The 21,385-nt window shown below is 49.9% G+C and overlaps 1 protein-coding gene across 1 annotated transcript; it reads right to left on the bottom strand.

The window, feature by feature from the left end:
• Positions 1-732: 732 nt before the first annotated feature.
• LOC311188018 (protein FAM90A3-like) lies at positions 733-6,243 on the bottom strand (the record flags this gene model as incomplete). The annotated part of the gene is made up of 7 exons (XM_084259794.1): positions 733-1,554; positions 1,675-1,777; positions 2,184-2,383; positions 2,539-2,654; positions 2,724-2,898; positions 3,344-3,422; positions 6,236-6,243. The coding sequence occupies 7 exons, from the start codon at positions 6,241-6,243 to the stop codon at positions 733-735; spliced, it is 1,503 nt and encodes a 500-aa protein (XP_084115920.1).
• Between the last annotated feature and the right edge of the window lie 15,142 nt (positions 6,244-21,385).

Genomic DNA, 21,385 nt, shown 5'->3' on the forward strand with positions numbered 1-21,385 from the left:
AGTGAAGCCCAGGCTGGACCCGATTCTGCTTCACCCCACAGGGAAGCCAGAGAGACCCTCCCTCGCCCAAGCCCAGGGCACTCAGGCCCAGTGCTCCTCCCCCTCGGGGTCCCTGCCCAGGTGCAGAGTTGGGGTGACCACGCCCCCAGAAAGGTGTCAAGGGTCCTGCCCCGAGGCCGCCCTTCAGCGTCCCTGGTGCTCCCCACCCACACCCGCCCTGCGGTAGCAGCTCCTCCAGGAGAGCGATTCCCACGGGCCCCCCCAGGATGGCCGGGTCCTTGGCCTCGGACCCGCACAGACGGCGACAGAAGGGGGAGACCCTGCGGGGGCCCTGGGGTCCTCTGGCTGCCGGAATGAGGGCCTGCCGGGGGCGGTTTTGGGCTCAGACTCTTAAGGGTCTCCACGGGGAGCTGTGCGGGAGGGAACGGGGGCGCTGCGCGATGTGCTGCTCGGAGAAGAGAGACGCGAACCCGCGTGCGTTTCAGGGCACTTTATTAATAGACGAGACTGGGGCGCAGGCCCCCGACGGCTGCGCTCCAGGAAGAGCCAAAGGCACACGGAGCCCCCATCCCAGGCCGCAGACAGTAGCCTCGCGCTCGCGGCGGGTGAGCAGAGTCTGCAGTAAACCCACCCACGAGGGTGCGGGGCAGCGAGCTGTGGCGTCCCTGGGTCCCCGCCTGTCATGGGCCATCCTCGGGGCGCCTGCGGGCCAGGGTCCGCGGCCAGGGCGTCTCAGGCCCCATCGCTGTCCTCAGAGGAGGAAGACACCAGGAGATCCTCGTGGAGGACGCTGCGCGGGGCAGGCGGGGCGGCGCCCTCGGGGCTGCAGCAGGTGGGGGAGCTCTGCGGTGGAGGGGGCGGGGGGCAGGCGGCCTTGAACCTGCAGCTCCACTGGCCGTGCTGCCGTCTGCTGAGGACCAAGGTGAGGGCCGGGCGGGGCGGGCTGCAGGGCCAGGAGTCTGGGCGCTCGGGGCCGTGGGCAGGGCACGGGGGCTCAGCGCTGGGGGCCGGGGCCCCCTGGGTGGCCAGCGGGGCTGTGCAGGACCCATGTTCCAGGAGGCCTGGTGGGGGAGGCAGGGTTGGCTCAGGCCCCACGTCTGCGCCCTCACTGTCCTCCTGGGGGTGCTGGGCCGGCCCCAGCCGGGCTTTCTTCGGGGGCTTCTGTGGAGCAGGACTGGGGGCGGCTCTCTTGCCTGGGGCCTCGGGGCTGACGGAGGAGCCCAGAGGCCCCCACTTCATGGCAGGCTGAGGGTCGGAGGCTGAGGGGACCTCGACCTCGAGGAGATTGGGGTGTGTCCAGGGGTGGGGGCCGGGAGCCAGGGCCTGATGCTGAGCGACACCCCGCGGTGTGTCCAGAGAGGGGGGCACAGGGGAGGGAGCCCCGCCCTGCATCTCCCTCAGGGCGGCGGGAGAGAAGCCCCCCGGGGCTGGCCGGCTGCTGAGACACCCCTGGACGCCGCTGCGTGTCTTCTGCGAGCTCGAGGGCGGCCGTCCCGGGGGTAGGTCCGGGCCGCGCTTCTGGGTGGGGTGGACGGGCAGGGGCCGGCTCGGGTGCTGTGGGGACACGAGGGAGAGGGACGTGAGCTCCCCCATGCTCCGGTCAGCAGCAGAGCGCGCAGCGAGGGAACCACAGCGGCCCCAGCGCAGGGGCGGCCCGGGAGCAGGGACACTCACCCGCGCGTCGTCCCAGGGGGCTACGGCTGCCCGCCCGCCCTGCGCCGGGCCTGGTGTGCTCCTGGGAGGCTTCTGCGGGAGGGCGCCCCGCTGCTGCTCCTGCCTGCGGGGAGAAACGCCGTTAAGCAGAGATTCCTGAGCCCAAGAGGGTGTGGGCAGTGTCCCCCCTCCATCCCCCGGCTCCCGGGATGGTCAGGAAGGCCCTGGCCACCCCACTGTCCTCCCGCCTTGGAGCTTCTCCCCACTGCTGGGCGCCCTCGGACTCCCTTTGGACCCCCCTGAACCCCCCCCGTGCTGTCCACAAGTGCAGGTGCCCTTTGCCCCCCTCACCCGCGTGGGCCCCCAGGAGATCAGGGGCCCCTCAGCATGGAGGCCGGAGGATCCCGGCCTGTGGCGCTGCCCCCTCCACCTGTGCTGGCCCGGGCCTGGCTGTGCACACAGGGGAGGGGTAGGTCACAGCGACCTTGACCGTGAGCTGGGGGACCCGCCAGCTGCCCGCAGGTACCTACCTCAGTGCCCGTGCAACCTCCCGCCCGGTCCGGGTGCCCGTCTGGGGCTTCCGTGCCAGGTGCCCGTACCACGGGTTCCGGTTCTCCTTGCCTTGCAGGGAGCCCAAAGCCTGGGGCGCCAGGGCCCCCTGCCAGCACCTGATGGGGCACCTGGGGCTGGCGGCCTTGTGCCCAAAGGCTCCGCAGTCCTTGCACTTCACCTGCGGGGAGGAGGGACACGGGGTCAGGGCCTCACAGTCACATGCAGGGGCAGGGATCGGGGAGGGGGCTGTGGGGAGCAGGAGAGGCAGAGTGGGGGCCTCCCCCAGGGTCTGAGGGAGGGGCTGGAGGGGAAGGGAGGGCGCAGGTGGCTGACCGCACTGGGCACCGGGGCGAGCGGGGGCCGCAGGTGCAGGGACAGGGGGAGAAGCTGACTGGGGGTGCGGGGCCCGCCCTGGAGCACCTGGCGGTGCTGGGGCGGGGGGGCCTGAGCTGGCAGACAGCATGAGCGGCGCCAGCCCTGTGCTCGACCTGGTGGGCCCGACAAGGTCCTGAACTTACCCGAGGATCCTCCTCCACTGTTGGGGGTGCTGTCTGCACCCCGGGTCCTGCCCGCGGGGCCATCCCTCTCTGGGTGCTCACCGGGCGGAGGACCCCAGCTGGGCTGGGCCTTCCCGCCATCGGAGGGGCCCCCTGGAGCTTCATCCCGCTGTCCCCGGGCCCGACGGTGGGTGACCTGGACAAGAGACAAGGCAAGTGTCAGTGGGCTCAGGAGCTCCCGCCTCCTCCGCCACAGCCTCTGCCTGGGGTGAGTCCCGGGCACCGGGGGCCACAGGACTTACCTCAGGGCCTCTCCTGCCCACCCTGGGGGCCCTCACAGCCCCTCCCCCTGCACACCCCGACCCAGGACTCACCACCGCCCTGCCCCGCCCCGTTCCAAACATCTCGGAGCACAGGTGCCCTTGAGTGGGAGCCCAGCCCAGGCGGCAGCACAGCAAGCCCTGCCGCCCCACAACCCCATTGCAGTCTGTGCCAGGGAGCCAGGAGGGTCCCCTGGCAAGGCTGACTCAGCCTCGGGGCACAGTGCTTGTGGGTAAACCCCTCCTGCCCCCACTGAAAACACCCCTCACCCCTCTATCACTGGCTGCGCCATCAGAGGACCCCCCAGAGGGGGAACTCACCTGAGGCCGCGGGGCTGCTCCGTGGGTCAGGAGATGCTCGGGTGGGGCTGGACCAGGTGCACTGTCGGTGGGCAGCGTCCTGGAGGCCGGAGCAGGTGGGACTGGGCAGGAGTGGTCCCAGGCCTGGCTTTTAGGCTGTCCCTGGGGTCACGTGACCCAGCGGGTCTTCCCTCCGATCAATCACTGCCCCTCACCCCTGTGCAGGTGGTTGTGGCCACACCCAGCCCTTCCGGCTGCAGGTGCCTCCCAGGGGCCTGTGGTGGACACTGAGTGGACTCCTGTCTGTCCCTGCCAGCGCCCGCGGCACTGTGAGGATGGCGGGGGCCCCTGAGGGGCTCTGTCTCCCTGGGCCACCTGCTTCTATCGGGGAGTGCTCGTGGCTCGGTCAGTCCTGGGACTGTGACTCTTGCTACTGGAAAGACGCAGACCATCGTGGTGATGTCCCGGGAGACGTTCCCCTGGGCACCAGGGACGGTGTCAGGGGACAGCACTTCCCAGGCCTTGGCAAGATCATGGGGCCCTTTTAGCGAGTTTCCTTTGGCCTCGCGCAGCGACACTGTGTGTGTCGTTTTCAGCCGCTCCCAGGGGAGCTGGTAGTTTGGGGGCTTTGTCTTAGTTGAGTACAATTTGCAGGACTACACGGGCCACCGCCTCTGTGGCTCGGCCAGGCAGGGCTCCCTGAGCGAGATATGACGTGTGGCCTTAGAAGTGACTCTGCCTCCATTTATCTCCAGTCAGAAGCGGGACCGAAGCCAAGGAGCTTTCTCAGGCCGGGAACACGGTGCTGCTCATTGAGGTGGCTCCAGGCTGCCCCCAGGGCCGGAGACAGATGCTCAGGTGCCACCAACATCTTTAAACAAGTCTTGGTGAATGTTGCCCCTGGCGTAATGGGCTAAAAATTGCCTCTAAGGCTTGGAGAGTGAGAGGGGGCGGCGGGGCGGCCGGAGGAGGGCCGGGCTGCTAAGGGTGGACGCGGGTTTGGAGGAAGGAGAGATGCAGCAAGGGCTGCGCGTCTCCTGGGGAGGAAGCCTCACAGAGCGGTTGCCCGGCGATGACCTCACGCCAGCCGTGAGCTGCATTTGCAACAGCTTGCATTGTTTTGAAAAGGTTCCATTTCCCACAAATTACTTCATTCAACATCCTCAGCCACTGCCTTCAGCTCACTGATGTCCTTTTTTCCTACGTGCAATCTCGCTGGAGAGTTTTCCATGCTGCTTTTAGGTTTGCTACCTCGTTGTTAGAATCTCAGTGTTGACCAAATGTAAGGAATTCCTTCAGATTTCCCTTCCTCCACGACACCGGGGTGTTTGGAATCGCCTCACCCAGACGCATGTCAGAGATGCTCCGTGAATCAAGAATTTCTGTTGCTCTTACACGGAACAGTCCCCCAGTATGAGTTTCTGTCGGGACTCTTGGTCCTGCTTCAAAGACTCTTTTATACCCCGAGGTGTTTTATCCTCTTCTTGCTGTTTGAACCTTTGCTCCTTCGATGGCTTTTCTTGAGCACGTCAGGCTGGTAGGTGGCTGAATCTTATTTCAGGGATTGTGAGACTAGCGTTTCTCCCGAGCGGAGCTTGCCCAGGATGGAAATAATTTACAAGAATGAGGTGCTCCCTGCACAAGTCCTCCAGACATGACAAAGTTTGGAGCTGTTGGTGACACCGTCCCCACAGCTCTGCTTGCAGCGTGCCTGCACCTGCGATGTCAGGTTGGCGAGCGGCACACTGACAGCACATCTGTGCATGTGCGAAACCCCCGGTCACTGCTCTGACCTGGGAGAACTCACCTGCAAACCTGACCTCTTGACTGCAGATAAGGGGGTAGAAGGGGGTAGAGGTGTGCTTGTGTTTTAAAAGAAAGAAAAAAAGGTAAAGGAAAGTGTTAAAGGTCTGAGTGAAGGATTTTTGACAGAAAACTTTTGTGTTCTCAAGTGACTTGCCATGAAATATTTTGGTTAACTTAAGTGTCAGTTGTGCACCTGTGTGGCACCAGGCTTTAGTTATTTTGATATATAAAATTGTTTCTTGTTGTGAAAACAAACTGAGTCAATTTGGGTATATTGATACCTCATAGACAGTATTCTCATAAAATTGTTTCACCTTTTCAACATAAATGTACACAAATAAGATTATTCTGAAATACATAAGACTTCTTAAAAACCTAATAAGCCAGTCATTTCAAGCTAAATTTACTGAGGCTATAAAAAGGTATACTAATCTAGACCCTAAAAAGGACAAACAATTTAACGGTCTCTGTCTCCTTCATTAGTCAGCCTTGCTCTGACATCAGGTGCAAACTCCAGAGACTAAATCAAGGGCCTAAAATCCTTGTAACACTTTTAAACACGGCCTTCAAGGCCTACAGTAATATGGAAGGGACTAACTAGACTAAAAAGAAAGGGAGAAAGGCAAGAGAAGGGCCAGTCAATGGCAGTTGCCATTGTTAGCACCCTGCCACCTCAGACTCACCCAAGGCCCCATGCGCCCTAGGGCATTTGGGACCTCAACCTCTTAATGGGCTACCAGCTTGCTTCCACTGCCTGCAACCAGGGCACCTCAGCTGCAAGAAGCTGTCCCCAGGGCCATGCCTTCTGTGCCATCACACAGGGCACGAAAAAAGGGACTGTCCCACTCTCCAGAGAGGGAGAGGCCAGCCCAAACCACGGGCCAGGATGGGAGGACAGGCTTGACCGTCAGCTGCCTCTGACTATGAAGAACCGGGTGCAGGAGAAGATCTTCTCCGAAGAAGCCCAGAGGTGAGAGAGACTCCCCCGTTTACTGTTTATATGGACAAGCCTCGGGTGACCCTAAAAGTGGCAGACATAAAAATCACCTTTTTGGTAATTAAGGGGCCACTTATTCTGCCTTACTCCAATTCTTTTGACTGACCTACTGGCCCATTGTCCCCCTCACTAGTACAGATGGCCAGCCTGAGCCAGGACACTTTACAACACTGCTACCTTGCTCACTACAAGGCTACCTGTTTATACATTTTTTAGTTTTGTTTTCCTAACTTCCTCTATTAGGATGGAGAAAATTGTAACTAAATTCCAAACTAGCAGCCTCCACAGCCACTATTGGCTCTCCTAGCTGCTGCTACTAAACATAAAATGGTACTAAAGTCCTAGGTCTCGCGAATTCTGTCATTTTGGCTACAGCACCTCCAGATGTTTAGAACACTAGCCCAACATTGCTCCTTAAAATCTCTAGTCTCAGTGGTAATACGAAATCACAAAACCCTGGACCTGCTTACGGCTAAAGTAGGGGGAGTTTGTGCCCTCTTAAATGAAACATGTTGCTTTTGAATAAATACTTCTCACGAGGTAGAAAAAAATAAAAATACTAAAAAAAAAATATACGGATTGTGGATGATCTCAAAAGACAGGCAAGACAAGGGCTTAGCTGAACACAGACAATCTTTGATTTTATAAAAGAACAACCTCTGTCCTGGTTACTCCCTTTTCTCGTTCACTTACTAATTCTCTTTATTGTTCTTTTGTTTGGGCCCTGCATCCTTAATACTCTCCTCGGAATCATCTCCAATTGCCTGGAGGCCATCAAGCTCCAAATGGTCCTGCAAATAAAACCCAAAATAACATCTCCACGGTCCATCTTCCGGGGGTCCCTTAAATCATCATCCTACTGTTGAACCCTAACTGTCTCCCCAAATCGCCCACTCTCAGCAGGAAGCAGTCATTGATCACACCTACGTCCCTTTTCCCTGACTGCAGTTAGGGCTCCATTTGTAAAAGGGGGGAATGAGACAGGGCAAGCTGGGGTTATTAGGCAGTTTTAGGGACAGTGCAGGAGGGGACCTCTGAAGAATTTAGGGAGGCTTCAGAGATAAGGACAACCAAAGAAATATAACCAATTCCATTAGGAAAACAAACACTCCAGGACCACGAATAATATTAATACTGTTAACGGTGGTCCTGGTTTCCTTCAGGTGATAAAGGGAGGTGGAGACTGGAGAAATGGAGAGTGGTTTAATTTATGGACGCATTAGAAGGGCAGCTGTTTAACTTCAATTCAGGGATGCCCATCCAGAGGACTGGGCCATACATTTAAAGATGCAACTAATGGGGAAAGAGAAAGCTGTTAGATAAGGAATGTGAAGATCCCGCACTCAGTAGCAAATTAAGTGAGACAGCCGAGAACTAACCAATCACAGAGAGACTGGTGGAACTTTAGAATAATGAGGGAAAAAGGGTCTATATTCCCTGAGACACGACTCCACTTTGGCTTCCTTGCCCCTCCCAGGCCTGTTTCCCTGGCCTGGGTGTCCCACTTTATTTCTGCTCTTTTTCTCCTCAATAAACTTTTTCTTCTTCTAAACAAACCTGCCTTTGCTTGCTTGCTTGCCTGAGTGTCTGTGAAGTTCCTGCTGTGGCTTCGTGAGACACCAGCCCGTGGGGGGTCTAGTGGCTGGGGCTCAGCGCTGCCCTGCAGCCTGGAATCCGTTCCTGGCTGGGAGACTAGGACTGACAATTCCGGCATCACATCCAACGAGTCGCTCTCCCGCAGCGTGGAGTGCAAGGCGGGAGCAGGAGAGCCTCCCGGCACCCGTGAAGGACACCTGGACCTAGCAAGTTGGGCGTGCCCCCAGGCAGGAGGCAGCGCGCTCCATCCTGGAAGGACCTGAGCCTCAGGAGCCAGTACATGGAGTCACCATGGGGTGCCTTCTCCTGCGCCTGTTCTCTGTGAACTCACAACACTGTTTAATGTAGCATGTACGTTTCTTTCAATTAACAGTGTGTGACCAAAATGATACGGTACAGCTGAGGTCCCCCAAGGGGCACAAAGCATTTCTACCTTCTGAACCTTCTAGAGGACCTGTTGAGAAAGAGATCCATAGTGGTTTCTGGATGGCGGCGTGGGAGTTCAGTTCCTGATAGGATTTAGTCTCCTTATAGATACCAGAGCAGAGTGGGTGGTGGGCGGAGGGTGAGAAGCACCAGGGCTCCCTGAAGCAAGGCCCCAGGGCATGACTAGTGGTAGCTGTGGCCCCCTCCTGCAGGGATCACACACCCTCAGCACCTCCAATGGGGTCACCCTTGGGGTGGGGCACCTGCCTGCTGTGTTTTCCGGGAGTGGCGTTCTTGGCATACTTCTAAGTTCTCTGATAGCAGGCATTGCCTGTAGCCCCTAGTTTTCTCTGAAGAAGGGAATGTGGGTGGTGGGAGGGCTATCTAGGACTAGATGGAGGGATTGAATCCTGCGATAAAATTAACCTAGTGACATCTGGCAAGAGGGAAAATGATTTTGAGTGATTTGGGAAAGTTACCTTATCCTTCCCAAAGGATGAATAAAGATCAAATGTACCATACGGACGTGTGTGTGCCCATTGTTTTTTTAATTAGAATGTGTTTATAATTTCTTGCAGATGCTTTTGCCCACTACTAAGACATATAATTTTTGTGATGATATTTGTCATGGTAAAAGTTCTGAGTCGTTTCATGAGGATCGGGAGCTGAAGATGGGGTGTCCTTCGTGACTCAAATGTCCGGACCTTCGTCCCTAGTGGGCACCTGTTTGGGTTTTCCTGCATTCATTCTGCAGAAATCGATGATCACGGCCATGGGTGCTCCATTCTGGGGACCAACAGTCATTAGAAAAGCGGGGGAAGTGATCAGATCATTGTTGGGCCATAGCCAAAGCCTGCACTCAGACCTGGGTGTGGGCTGCTGCTCCCTTCCACACCGGGCCTCGTAATTCTGGAGTGAGACACCGTCTCTCCCACACATACTTATTTACTTTGCTCATTTATATCAGACAAAAAGTTTCAGAATTAAACCACAGTTGCTTATGCTGTCTTTCAACAGGAAATCTGATGGGGCCTCCCCCGTGGCCCAGCCGGCAGCTTCTGCAAGCAGGTTAGTTTTCCTGCCTCTGGCGGGGGGAGGGGAGGGGGTTCCCACAAAACAAACAAACAACAACAAATGTACACAAACGAACAAACAAAAAAAACATAAACAAACAAAAACAAACACAAACAAACAAAAACTAACAAAAACAAACACTAACAAAAACAATCTAAAGCAAAAACAAAACCAAAAACAAACACTAACAAAAATTAACAAAAACAAACACTAACAAAAACAAAAAGAACAAAAACAAACAAAAACACACAAACGCTCACAAAAACAAACAAAAACAAAAACTAACATAAAAACCAAATCAAACAAACAAAAGCAAACACAAAAAACACAAACAAAAACAAAAAACAAACACAAACAACAAAACCAAACAAACAGATGCTTTTGCCTGCTACTAAGACATGTAATTTTTTTTTGTATTTTTAAATGTTTATTATGTTTATTGAGATACTGTTTTACAACACTGCATGTGTTTTACTTATTTTTTATTTTTTTATTTTTATTTTTAGATAATAAATTTTATTGTTATATTCCCCATACAATTGCAGCCCCCCCATTCTGACCCCAATCCCTTCCCCTCCCGCCCCCGCCCCCCTAAAAGTGTCTCTGGTTCATAGTTTTTTGTTGATTTTGATTTTCACTTTCTTATAGTTATTCATTTTCCTGGTCCCTTATTTAAGTTTTCTAGATTCCTGCTATGAGTGAGACCATCCGGTATTTTTCTTTTTCTTTTTGGCTTATTTCGCTGAGCATGATCCCTTCCAGCGCCATCCATGTTGCTGCAAATTGCATGTGTTTATCTTTTTTGAATGCTGAGTAATATTCCATGGTATATATGTACCACATCTTCTTGATCCAATCATCTATTTTTGGGCATTTGGGTTGTTTCCAAAGCTTAGCTATTGTAAACAGTGCTGCTATAAACATAGGGGTGCAGGTGTTCTTTGGAATTGATGTTTCTGTGTCCTTTGGGTAAATACCTAGGAGTGGAATTGCTGGATCATATGGAAGCTCTATGTTTAGTAGGTCCAGAAATCTCCACAAAGCTTTCCACAGTGGTTGGACCAGTTTGCACTCCCACCAACAGTGCAGAAGAGTTCCTTTTTCTCCACACCCTCGCCAACACTTGTTGTTGCTAGTTTTTTTAATATGTGCCATTCTCACTGGGGTGAGATGGTATCTCATGGTAGTTTTGATTTGCATTTCCCTGATTACAAGTGATGTTGAACATTTTTTCATATGCCTGTTGGCCATTTGCAATTCCTCTTCAGAGAAGTTTCTTTTTAGCTCTTCTGCCCATTTTTTTGACTGGGTTATTTTCTTTGTTGTTGTTGAGTCTCATCAGCTCTTTGCAGATTTTTGTGATCAGTCCTTTATCATTAGTGTTGGGTGCAAAAATGTTCTCCCAGTTGGTGGGGTTTCTCTTTGTTTTTGTTATTGTCTCTTTTGCTGTGCAAAAGCTCTTTAATTTGATGTAGTCCCAGCTGTTTATCTTTGCCTTCACTATCACTGCTTTGGGTGATGTGTCTGTAAAGATGTCTTTGAGGTGCAAATCACGTAGTGTTTCGCCTATATTTCCTTCTATATATTTTATGGTTTCAGGTCTTATGTCTAGTTCTTTAATCCATTTTGAGTTGATCTTTGTGTATGGTGTGAGGTAGTGGTCAAGCTTCATTCTTTTGCATGTAGCAACCCAGTTTTCCCAGCACCATTTATTGAACAAACTTTCTTTGCTCCAATGCATAGTCTTTGCTCCTTTGTCAATGATTAGTTGACCATAAATCTGTGGGTTTATTTCTGGATTTTCTATTCGATTGCATTGGTCTGTATGTCTGTTCTTGTTCCAATACCATGCAGTTTTGATGATTATGGCTTTGTAGTATAGTTTGAAGTCTGGGAGTGTGATACCTCCATTCCCTTCTTTTTTTTTTTCAGGAGAGCTTTGGCTATTCGGGGTTTTTTGTGATTCCATATGAATTTCATCAATAATTGTTCTATTTCTTTGAAGAATGACATTGAAATTTTCATTGGAATAGCATTGAATCTGTATATTGCTTTTGGAAGGATGGCCATTTTAATAATGTTTATTCTTCCAATCCATGAGCAGGGGATGTTTTTCCATTTCTTTGTGTCTTCTTCTATTTCTTTTAACAGTGTTTTATAGTTTTCTTTGTATAGGTCCTTTACCTCTTTTGTTAGATTTATTCCCAAATATTTGATTTTTTTTGTTTCAATAACAAAAGGGATGTTTTTTTTGATTTCTTCTTCTTCAGATTTATTGTTTGTGTATAGGAAGGCTACTGACTTTTGCATGTTGATTTTGTATCCTGCCACTTTACTGAACTGATTGATGAGTTGAATTAGTTTTTCTGTGGAGTTTTTGGGGTTCTCTATGTATAATATCATATCGTCTGCAAATAGTGATAGTTTGACTTCTTCTTTTCCTATTTGGATTCCTTGGATGTCTTTCTCTTGTCTTATTGCCCTGGCTAGGACTTCCAGTATTATATTGAAAAGCAGTGGTGAGAGTGGACATGCTTGTTTTGTTCCAGATCTTAATGGAATTGCTTTCAGCTTTTCACCATTGAGAATGATACTGGCTGTTGGCTTGTCATAGATGGCCTTTATGATGTTGAGGTATGTTCCTTGTATCCCAAGAATTTCAAGGGCTTTTATCATGAATGGGTGTTGCACTTTGTCAAAAGCTTTCTCAGCATCTAATGATATTATCATATGGTTTTTATATTTCTTTTTGTTGATGTGTTGGATAACGTTGATTGATTTTCGGATGTTGAACCATCCTTGTGTCCCTGGAATGAATCCTACTTGGTCGTGGTGAATTATCTTATGGATACATTGTTGGATTCTGATAGCTAAAATTTTATTGAGGATTTTTGCATCAGTGTTCATTAGGGAGATTGGCCTGTAGTTTTCCTTTTTTGTGTTGTCCTTGTTCGGTTTTGGTATTAGTGTAATGTTGGCTTCATAGAACGTGTTTGGTATTGTCCCTTCCTTCTCAATTTTTTGGAAGAGTTTGTGAAGGATAGGCACTAATTCGTCTCTGAATGTTTGGTAGATTTCATTTGTAAATCCATCAGGTCCTGGGCTTTTGTTTTTGGGGAGGTTTTTGATTACCATTTCAATTTCGCTAATTGTAATTGGTCTGTTTAGGTGTTCTATTTCTTCTTTATCTAGCTTTGGGTGATTGTAGAGTTGTAGGAATTTGTCCATCTCCTCTAGATTGTTAAACTTGTTTCCATATAACTGTTCATAGTAGTTACTGATTATTCTTTTGATTTCTGCTGTGTCCGTTGTGATTTCTCCTCTTTCATTGATGATCCTGTTTATTTGTGCTTTCTCCATTTTTTCCTTTGTGAGCCTGGCTAGGGGTTTGTCTATTTTATTGATTTTTTCAAAGAACCAGCTCTTGGTTTCATTGATCTTTTGGATTGTTTTTTTAGTTTCAATTTCATTTTTTTTGCTTTGGTTTTTATTATTTCTTTTCTTCTACTGGTTTTGGGGTTTTTTTGTTGTTCTTTTTCTAGATCTTTGAGCTTCGAGATTAGGTTGTTTCTTTGAGTTCTTTCTTGTTTCTTGATGTGAGCTTCTATTGCTATATATTTTCCTCTTATTACTGCTTTTGCTGCATCCCATACATTTAGGATATTGGTGTCCTCTTTGTCGTTCAATTCAAAAATTTTTTTTAATTTCTTCTTTGATCTCCTCATTAGTCCAGTGGTCTTCCAGTAGTGTGGTTTTTAATCTCCATGAGGTAGGAAAGTTCCTTGCCTTCTTTTTATGGTTTATTTCTAGTTTGATGCCTTCATGGTCAGAAAAGATGGTTGATATGATTTCAATCTTGGTGTATCTGTTGAGGTTTGTTTTGTGCCCCAGTATGTGATCGATCCTGGAGAATGATCCGTGTGCGCTTGAGAAAAATGTGTACTCCGTTTTTTTGGGGTTTAGTGTTCTATAGATGTCTGTTAAGCCCAATTGCTCTAGGTCCTTATTTAGAGCTTTGGTTTCTTTACTTATTTTTTGTCTTGTTGATCTATCCATTGTTGATAGTGGTGTGTTGAAGTCTCCCACTACGTATGTGTTTTCTCGGATGTCTGTTTTCAGAGAGGACAACAGTTGTCTGATATATTTTGGTGCTCCTTCGTTTGGTGAGTATATGTTAATGAGTGTTATTTCTTCTTGAAGTATTGTCCCCTTGATCATAATGTAGTGACCATTGGGGTCTCTTTTTATCTTTTTGAGTTTGAAATCTGTTTTATCTGATATAAGTATAGCTGTTCCTGCTTTCTTTTTAGGTCCATTTGCTTGTAGGATTGTTTTCCATCCTTTAACTTTGAGCCTATTTTTATCTTTTGTAGCTAAATGTGTTTCCTGGAGACAGCAAAAGGTTGGGTTTTGTTTCTTAATCCAGGCTGCAACTCTATGTCTTTTTATTGAAGAGTTTAGTCCATTTACATTTAGAGATAATATTGATATGTTAGCATCTGTATTTGCCATTGTGATTGTCTTTCCTTTGATTTTAATTATTTATTCTTTTAATAGTTTTTTTTTTGGCCTTCTTTCATTGTTATTCGTCCCTCTGAGGTTCTGGCTTTAGGACTCCTTGTAGTATTTTTTGGAGTGGGGGTTTAGTTGTAATGAAATTCTGGAGTTTCTGTTTGTCTGGGAAGGTCCATATTCTTTCTTCAAAGAGGAAGGAGAGCTTTGCGGGATAGAGTATTCTTGGTTGGCATTTGTTTTCTTGGAGTCTGTTGACTATGTCCCTCCACTCTCTCCTTGCCCGTAGTGTTTCTTCGGAGAAGTCTGATGTCAGCCTGATTGGCTTTCCTTTGAATGTTATCTGTTTCTTCCCTCTTGCCAGCTTCATTATTTTTTCCTTGTCCTGGATTCTTGGGAGCTTTACTATTATGTGTCTTGCTGTATTTTTCCTTTTGTCGTGGAAGTTTGGTGTTCTTCTTGCTTCTTGTATATCAATTTTCAGCTCCTTCTTCACATTTGGGAAGTTCTCTTCAATTATCTCTTTGAATATTTTCTCTGTTCCTACATCTCTCTCCTCTCATTCTGGTATTCCTATAACTCTTATATTTCCTTTCCTCATGGAGTCAGATATTTCCCGAAGTCTTTCTTCGTTCTTTTTCCTTCGTACTTCTCTTTCCTTTTCTGTTTTGGTTCTTTTTATTTCTGTGTCTTCAAGAGTACTTATTCGTTCTTCCATTTCATCTATTCTGCTTTCATTGCTTTTCCCAGAATTCTTTAGTTCTTCCATTAATTCTTTGATCTCCTGCATTTCTTTTACTTCCCTCTTTAGGGACTCAATTTCTTTCTTCTGACCATTGTTTTCCCTCTCTAGGGACTCAATTGCATTCTTCTGATCGTTGATTATTTTTCCCTTATCATTGTTTTCCTTTATGACTTCTGTCAGTTTTTTAATCACGGCAATTTTAAATTCTCTTTCTGGAAGGCTCAGAAATTCTTCCAAGTTATTGTCGTTGCAATCTGGGGGCTGGTTTTCTTTTTGTGGTGTGCTTTTTCTCTGGAGAGTTGCTAGGTTGCGTGTGGTTCTTCTCCTCCCTACTGTCTGTTTTCTAATTTGCCGTATGCAAATTAGACACTGTGTTGTTGGGACTGGCCGGCATCTTGGGTGGGCTTCTCTGCTCCCCTCTGGTTCCTCCAGGAGTCATCTGTCAGTTTCAAGCAGTCTTTACTGGAGAAAGGTCCCTGTTCTAAAATGCCGATGTGGGGACACACTCCCCTGTGCGCCTGGTCTGCCCCGGCGGTGGGTTCCTGCTCCCCCTCTGGGCTTGGACTGCAGGCCAGAGGGGGTCTGGCGTGGGCGAACTTCCCCTGCTCACCTCTGGCTCCTGAGGAAGCCTTCTGCAGGTAGTCTTTAATGAATAAATGTCCCTGTTCTAAAATGGTGATGTGGGACACACTCCCTGCGGTCCGGTCTCAGGCACACTCTTCTGCGCGCCTGGTCTGCCCCGGCTGTGGGTGCTCGCTCTCCCTGTGGGCTCAGACTACTGGTCGGAAGGGGCCCGGTGTGGGCTAACTCCCCAGCTGGCCACTGGCTCCTTCAGGAGTCTCTGCTGGCTTCAAGTCGCTAGGTGGCGCCAGAGATCTCTCCTAGAGCCCTTGGGGAGCTGATTTTCCACCCCGTGGGACAGGGAACAGAGCGGGGATGGTAGGGTACACCTCACCGGCTTTGGGGTGCTGTGTCTGCCTTGTGCCCCACCATCGTGGGGAACCCACGCCCCTAATTTCGTGCCCTGGGTCTCAGTTCCAAAGCCCTCATTTCCAGGATGCGGGCTGTAGCCCAGATCAGTGGCGCGGGAATGGCGCCTTTTGAATCCCGCTCCCCTGCCTGGGCGCCTGGTTCCTGCTCACTCAGGGAGGGCCACCACGCGTCTCCCCGCAAGCCTAGGTTGCAGGCGCGGTGACCTGGGCAGCGGCGATCCGATCCGGATCCGCGTTTGCTTATCAACCGCACTGCTTTTCAGCGTGATCCACGCCGCTTTTCCGTGCAATCCCGATCCGTGTCTGGTTTTCCAGCGGGCAGCTTTCCGCACAAGCTTACCGGGCGGCAGGGGCTGGCCTCCTCCTGGGGGGCGGGGCTCTCTTTAATGGCGCCTGGAGCTCACCTCCGCGGCGGATCCTGCAGGGTTCTCCACAGCTCCCGTTCACGGGGTGTGGTGGCTGAAATAGTTCCTTTCCACTCACAGTCCCGCTTGCTGCGTCCTTTGTTCTTGTTGGCCGTTTTGGTTTGTTGTTTCCCTCCTCTCTGCCGGTCGGAGAGTGCTGACTTTGTGGGCGGGGGAGGGGAGGAGGGTTCTGCGCTTTCCTCCCTTCTGGTCCTCTTTTATGGCAACTTTCTTCTTCGGGCAGTTTGCTGGAGTCGTCCCTTTATCTTCTGGGTCCCTGTTCTCACTGGGACCTGCCACTTTTCCTCCCTATAAACTTTTTTTTAATGGGAGATCTTACTCGCAGTGTCTCCTCGCCGCCATGTTGCTCCCTAACTCAAGACATGTAATTTTTGTGATGATATTTGTCATGGTAAAAGTTCTGAGTAGTGTCATGAGGATCAGGAGCTGAAGATGGGGTGTCCTTCGTGACAGAAACAAACAAAAAGAAACAAACCCTCACAAAAACAAACAAAACCAAAAAGGAACACTAACAAAAATTAAAGAAACAAACAAACATAAACAAACAAAAACAAAACAAACACTAACAAGAAATAACAAAAACAAACAAAAATAAACAGAAACTATCAAAAACAAACTAACAAAATCAAACAGAAACAAACACTAACAAAAACTAACGAAAACTAACAGACAAAAACAAACACTAATAAAAACAAACAAAAACAAACTCATAAAAACAAACAGAAACAAACAAAAAACAAACACTAAAAAAACAAACAAACAAAAACAAACACAAACAAAAACAAAAACAAACACTAAAAAGAACTAACAAAAACTAAAAACAAAAACTAACAAACACAAACCGAAACTAACAAAAACAAACAAACACAAAGAAACAAACGGACACGCCCGGGTATTTCCATGCCTGGTGCCTTGATCAGGCTCTTTTAAAAAGCTCCTGGGCACGAATGGTACGGGGGAGTGGAGGGACCAGGGCGCACGGGAGGCGGGGTGCAGGGGGGAAGGAAGAAATAGAACGCTACATAAATGAACCCCCCCAAAGGTTAACAGACCTGAACACAATTGTTGATGGGAAGCAGACAGCAATTTGGCTTTAAAGTCTTGTTTCAAATTCAGAAAGCCCGGAAGGCGACTGAAGCCACAGGCACATCCCGGGGATTCCCGGCCAGGAAAGCCTGGTGCTAACTGTCAGCGCCTGATCATTATCAGCTGTTGCCAATTAAACTGAGAGGTTCGCTTCTTACTGTCCGCTTCTTACTGTCCATTTCCCTGGGGGCAGGAACACAGCAGCGGGAACCACCTTCTCTTGACAGAAGTGCCCATTGCCCGCAGGCATCTGGGGCCTCTAGTCCACCTCAGTAGCCTCCTAGCCATGCCAAGATGAGGCCCTCAGCTCACTTCCACCTTAGAGTTGAATAAACTGAGTCACAATAAGACTGAGTAACATCTCCTGGACTGTGACGGTGGAAATGAGAACCCATGAGGTGTGTCTCCAGGGTCTGGACTTATTTGTTCCCTGAGCCCTTCTTCACACTTCTCTTGTCTCTGCCTCTCCAGCCAAGATACCAGAATGTTGAATTTTAGTTCCTCCTCCTCACATGACTGTTTCCACCCTCGCTGCACCATAGAATCGCTTTGGGGGGGGAGGTTTGAAAACAGTGACTTATCACTGTGAGGCAGATTGTTCACTCACAGGGCCTCGGGACGTGAGTGGGGACAGTGGCAGTTGGGAGAGCACCCGCCAGTTGAGTTCTCTCTTGGAAGCATTTCCCCTTGAGGCTTGAGTTCAGTTTTCAGTTTTGTTCAAAGGGGATACATGTGCAAATCCTTCGTGAGAACTTTCATTCTGCAGTACGGTGCGGGCTTCTGTGGTGTGTAATAGCTTAGGGGGTGCAGCTTGCCTGAGTGCTCTCGGCAAAGCTGCTTTGGAAGGAGAAAGCACTGGCGGGGAGCTGACTGGGTGCGGAGCTCAGGACTCATCGAGTCAAGGTACTGGATGTGGTTATACGGGACGATGAACTCCCGCCCCCACATAGCCCAAATCAGACGCTTCATGGAGAAATTCAAGGAGTGTTCTGTGGCCTGAAAGTGCTGAGCTACCCGTGCCTCTGGTCTGCAACTGTCCCCACAGAGACGGGGCTGGTGCTGACTAAGTGGTGGACATCAACGTCGTTGCTAATGCCCCCCGCATGACCTCGCCAAGCCAGGGCCATGGCACACTGGAGCAACCAGGCACGGGTGAAGGATCTTGTGTCTCCGGCAGGCCAGGACAGAGCGCGCTATGTCAGTGAGGAGAGACGATGCGTGGGGATGAGCTGTGTGGAAGGAGCTGCTGGGAGAGACTCTGAGTTGGGCTAAAACTTCAGCCCACGTGCTGCGGAGCCCAGACCTAAACAGGTGCCTACAGCTGCATAAGGACAAGCAGAACTTCAGCTCACCAGACTTTCTTAGCAACATGGATTACTCACAGCTTTACAAATCTATTGCAAACTTTAATTTCTTACAAAATTCTGCATCATCCCAGCATCAGTTCAGTATTCCCAGACCACTTGACTATCTTGGCGATGTCACCCTTTCCCTGGGAAATTATGTAGATTCTTAATTATTTGCTAACTTGCATATTAAAAGATTCTTAGCGTATTTTTCTCCTAGATTTCGTTATCTGATATGAAAACTAGCTGAAGTTTTCTCCACTTTGGTTTTTGGACTACCGTCTCCTTGGTTTGAGAACCTTCTTTCGTGACACTGAGTGCTCTGTACAATCTGACTCCTCCTATGTGCCACAGAATGGCTCTGGGAATGAGGGTTCTGTTGGCTTTTAAATGAATCGCTTCTGTGTGAATTGCTTGGTAATCCTCAAGCACATTCATCGCTCACATCCTGGGTTAGCAGTGACTCGTTCACTGAGCTTTCTTGTGCCTACGTGACTGGTGCTTGGCTGAATATTTGTTCACATGGATGACACTCCCACGCGGTCTGACCTGTGTCAAACCTCAAGTGTTTCAAATGTACAAATGTGGCTGAAGACAACCTCGTTCTTTCTATGTACAGTAGGAGTTCTCTCAGGTCATCGGAGGTCAGGCCAATGACTGAAGGTTTTGATGTCATACGTGTGTATTCACGGCCACATACATGTGCATATGTCAAGTACGAAAGACTAGAGGATCTTCCACATCAGTTGCAGTATCCCTTCAATGTATGAGTCTTTGGTGTGTTTAAACATTAAAGCTATGGTTGACGTCTCTTAAATATAATGAATCATCATTGTATGTCATCTCAGGTCAGAATATTCACTAAAAGCACTCATGTTCTCTCCATAGTGGATTCCCTCGAGTCGTCTAAGGGCAGAACACTGACTGAAGGCTTTCCCACACAGCTGACATTCATACGGTTTCTCTCCAGTGTGAGTCAGATTGTGCTTTCTAAGGTCAGAGCTTTGAATGAAGGCATTCCCACAGATGCAGCATTCGTAAGGTTTCTCTCCAGTGTGAGTCATCTCGTGCCGTCTCAGACTGGAGCAGGTACTGAAGGCTTTCCCGCATAGATGGCATTCACAGGCTTTACCTTGACTGTGAATGTGCTTGTGCTGATGAAGGCATGGCTGGCCACCAAGGGATTTCCGACACTGCTTACTGATACAGGGTTTCTTTTCCGTGGGAGCCTTAAATGTTCGTTCACTGTGGAGCACTATGGGGAATCTCCCATACTGTTACATTCAAAGGGAATCGCTTTTGGGAAGGAGAAGAAGGGCTAGTAATGGTTTTCAATATACATCCATACATTCATTATTAAATATATATACATATATATACATAATCATTTAGTGATGCCCTTCAATTAAAATCTTTCCAGTGTTAATTCCTAATGAGCTGCATCCCCCTCCTGCACACGTTTTTGTAGCATCCTAACTGCAGCTTGTAGACTGATTTTGAAGGCGTCAATGTGTTTCAAAGACGAGACATAGGGGCCTCCCCGGTGGCGCAGCGGTTGAGCGCTGGGTTGCTCAGCTGCCCGCAGTCTCTGCAGCTCCGGTTCGATCCCCGGTTGCTCCCTGGCCACAGGAGGAGGGTCCCACATGGCGCGCAGACCTCTCCTGCAGCCCGCTGCTCCCCTCAGCAGTGTACTTCAGTCCTTCTGCCTACTCTGCGTCCCGCTATCGCTCTGGTGAATTCTCTCCCTGTCCCGCGCTTCTGACTGTGCCCAGTGCTTGCATAAATAAGTAAATAAATCTTTAAAAAAAATAAAAAAGACTAGGCATAGACTAGGTATAGGAACAGTATGTAGTTGTCCATATTTTTTTAAGATCTCGGGTTATAATTTCGAGCTCATTAATTTTTTCACTACCTAAACTATCCAAAACTTTTTGCTGAGAGTTAAATCTCAACTTAATGTACTTTAGGATAATAGATTCATTTATTCACATACTACTGCCATGTCTCTAATTTGAATGATTAGTGTCACTCCCCATGAAACTTACCATTGCCTTGATTGCAGATGCGTCCTTCCTGCTGATATGGACTCTCCTGGGTTCTAAAAAGGTCCCGGGGTTGGAACGAGGCAAAAGCTGCAGGCTGTGGATTTGTGCTGTAGATCTCAGACCCTGTAGATCTCAGCATCTGGCCAGGAGGGCAGGGAGGGGCAGGCGATCGCGGGGGGGGGGGACTTGGAGGCACCCCCCCAGCAGGGCTGGTGGCAGAACAATGGCGAGGGGCATCGATTGCTGCCCGCGCCCCCTCCCTCCCCTCCTCTGACTCCATCTCAGACCAGTGCATGGGAACAGGCTCGGCTCTCCTCGGCCCAGGCTCAGCTCCCTCTGGCCGGCACGGAGCAGGCTGTTGTCTGTTCCAAACGTGCACGCGCCAGCTTTTCTTCCACACGTGGAAACGTTCCCATAGGCTCTGCAGAGCATGCTGCCGGCCCAGCGTCTTCCTGTATCATCTCTGTGCCCCAAAGAGGCGCAGCACAGACGCCAGCACACGGGGCCTGGGGCGGTCCTCCCAGGGAGCCAACGGCCCTCTCCCACGGGACTGTTCCCTGGGAGACGTGGAACCTTATTATCGACTGGAAAGGGTTAATCATTGGGATTAGGAAGCACATTGTCTCCTTCTGCTTCTATGCACCCCAGACACGGCCATGGAAGGGGGGCGGGGGTTCGGTTCTGCTCGTTGAGGAACAAGCGTGGGCACGGCCTGGCGCGGTGAGGCCTCGCTGATGGGGTGACGTCTGCCCCGTCTCAATTCTAAGTCCATCCCCTGTGTCCAGGAGCCCTGGGGGGTGGATGGTTGAGCTTGGCCCCAAGGATGGGATTTCGCCTTCCAGTAATGAATCACCAGCTGACTGAGGGCTCTGCTCTGCGCCCTCAGCCCGGGGAGCTATTCACAGGCAGTTGAAGTGTCTGTGGATGGACGGCGGCTGCGAGGCCGAGTGCCTTTCCTTTGAGGTGAATGTCGGGGGCTGCAGAAGTGAATTTGCGCCGCTCTGCTGCAAAAG

This window comes from Talpa europaea (genome assembly GCF_964194135.1).
Source record: "Talpa europaea genome assembly, contig: HAP1_SCAFFOLD_117, whole genome shotgun sequence".
In the NCBI taxonomy this organism is placed as follows: Eukaryota; Metazoa; Chordata; class Mammalia; order Eulipotyphla; family Talpidae; genus Talpa; species Talpa europaea.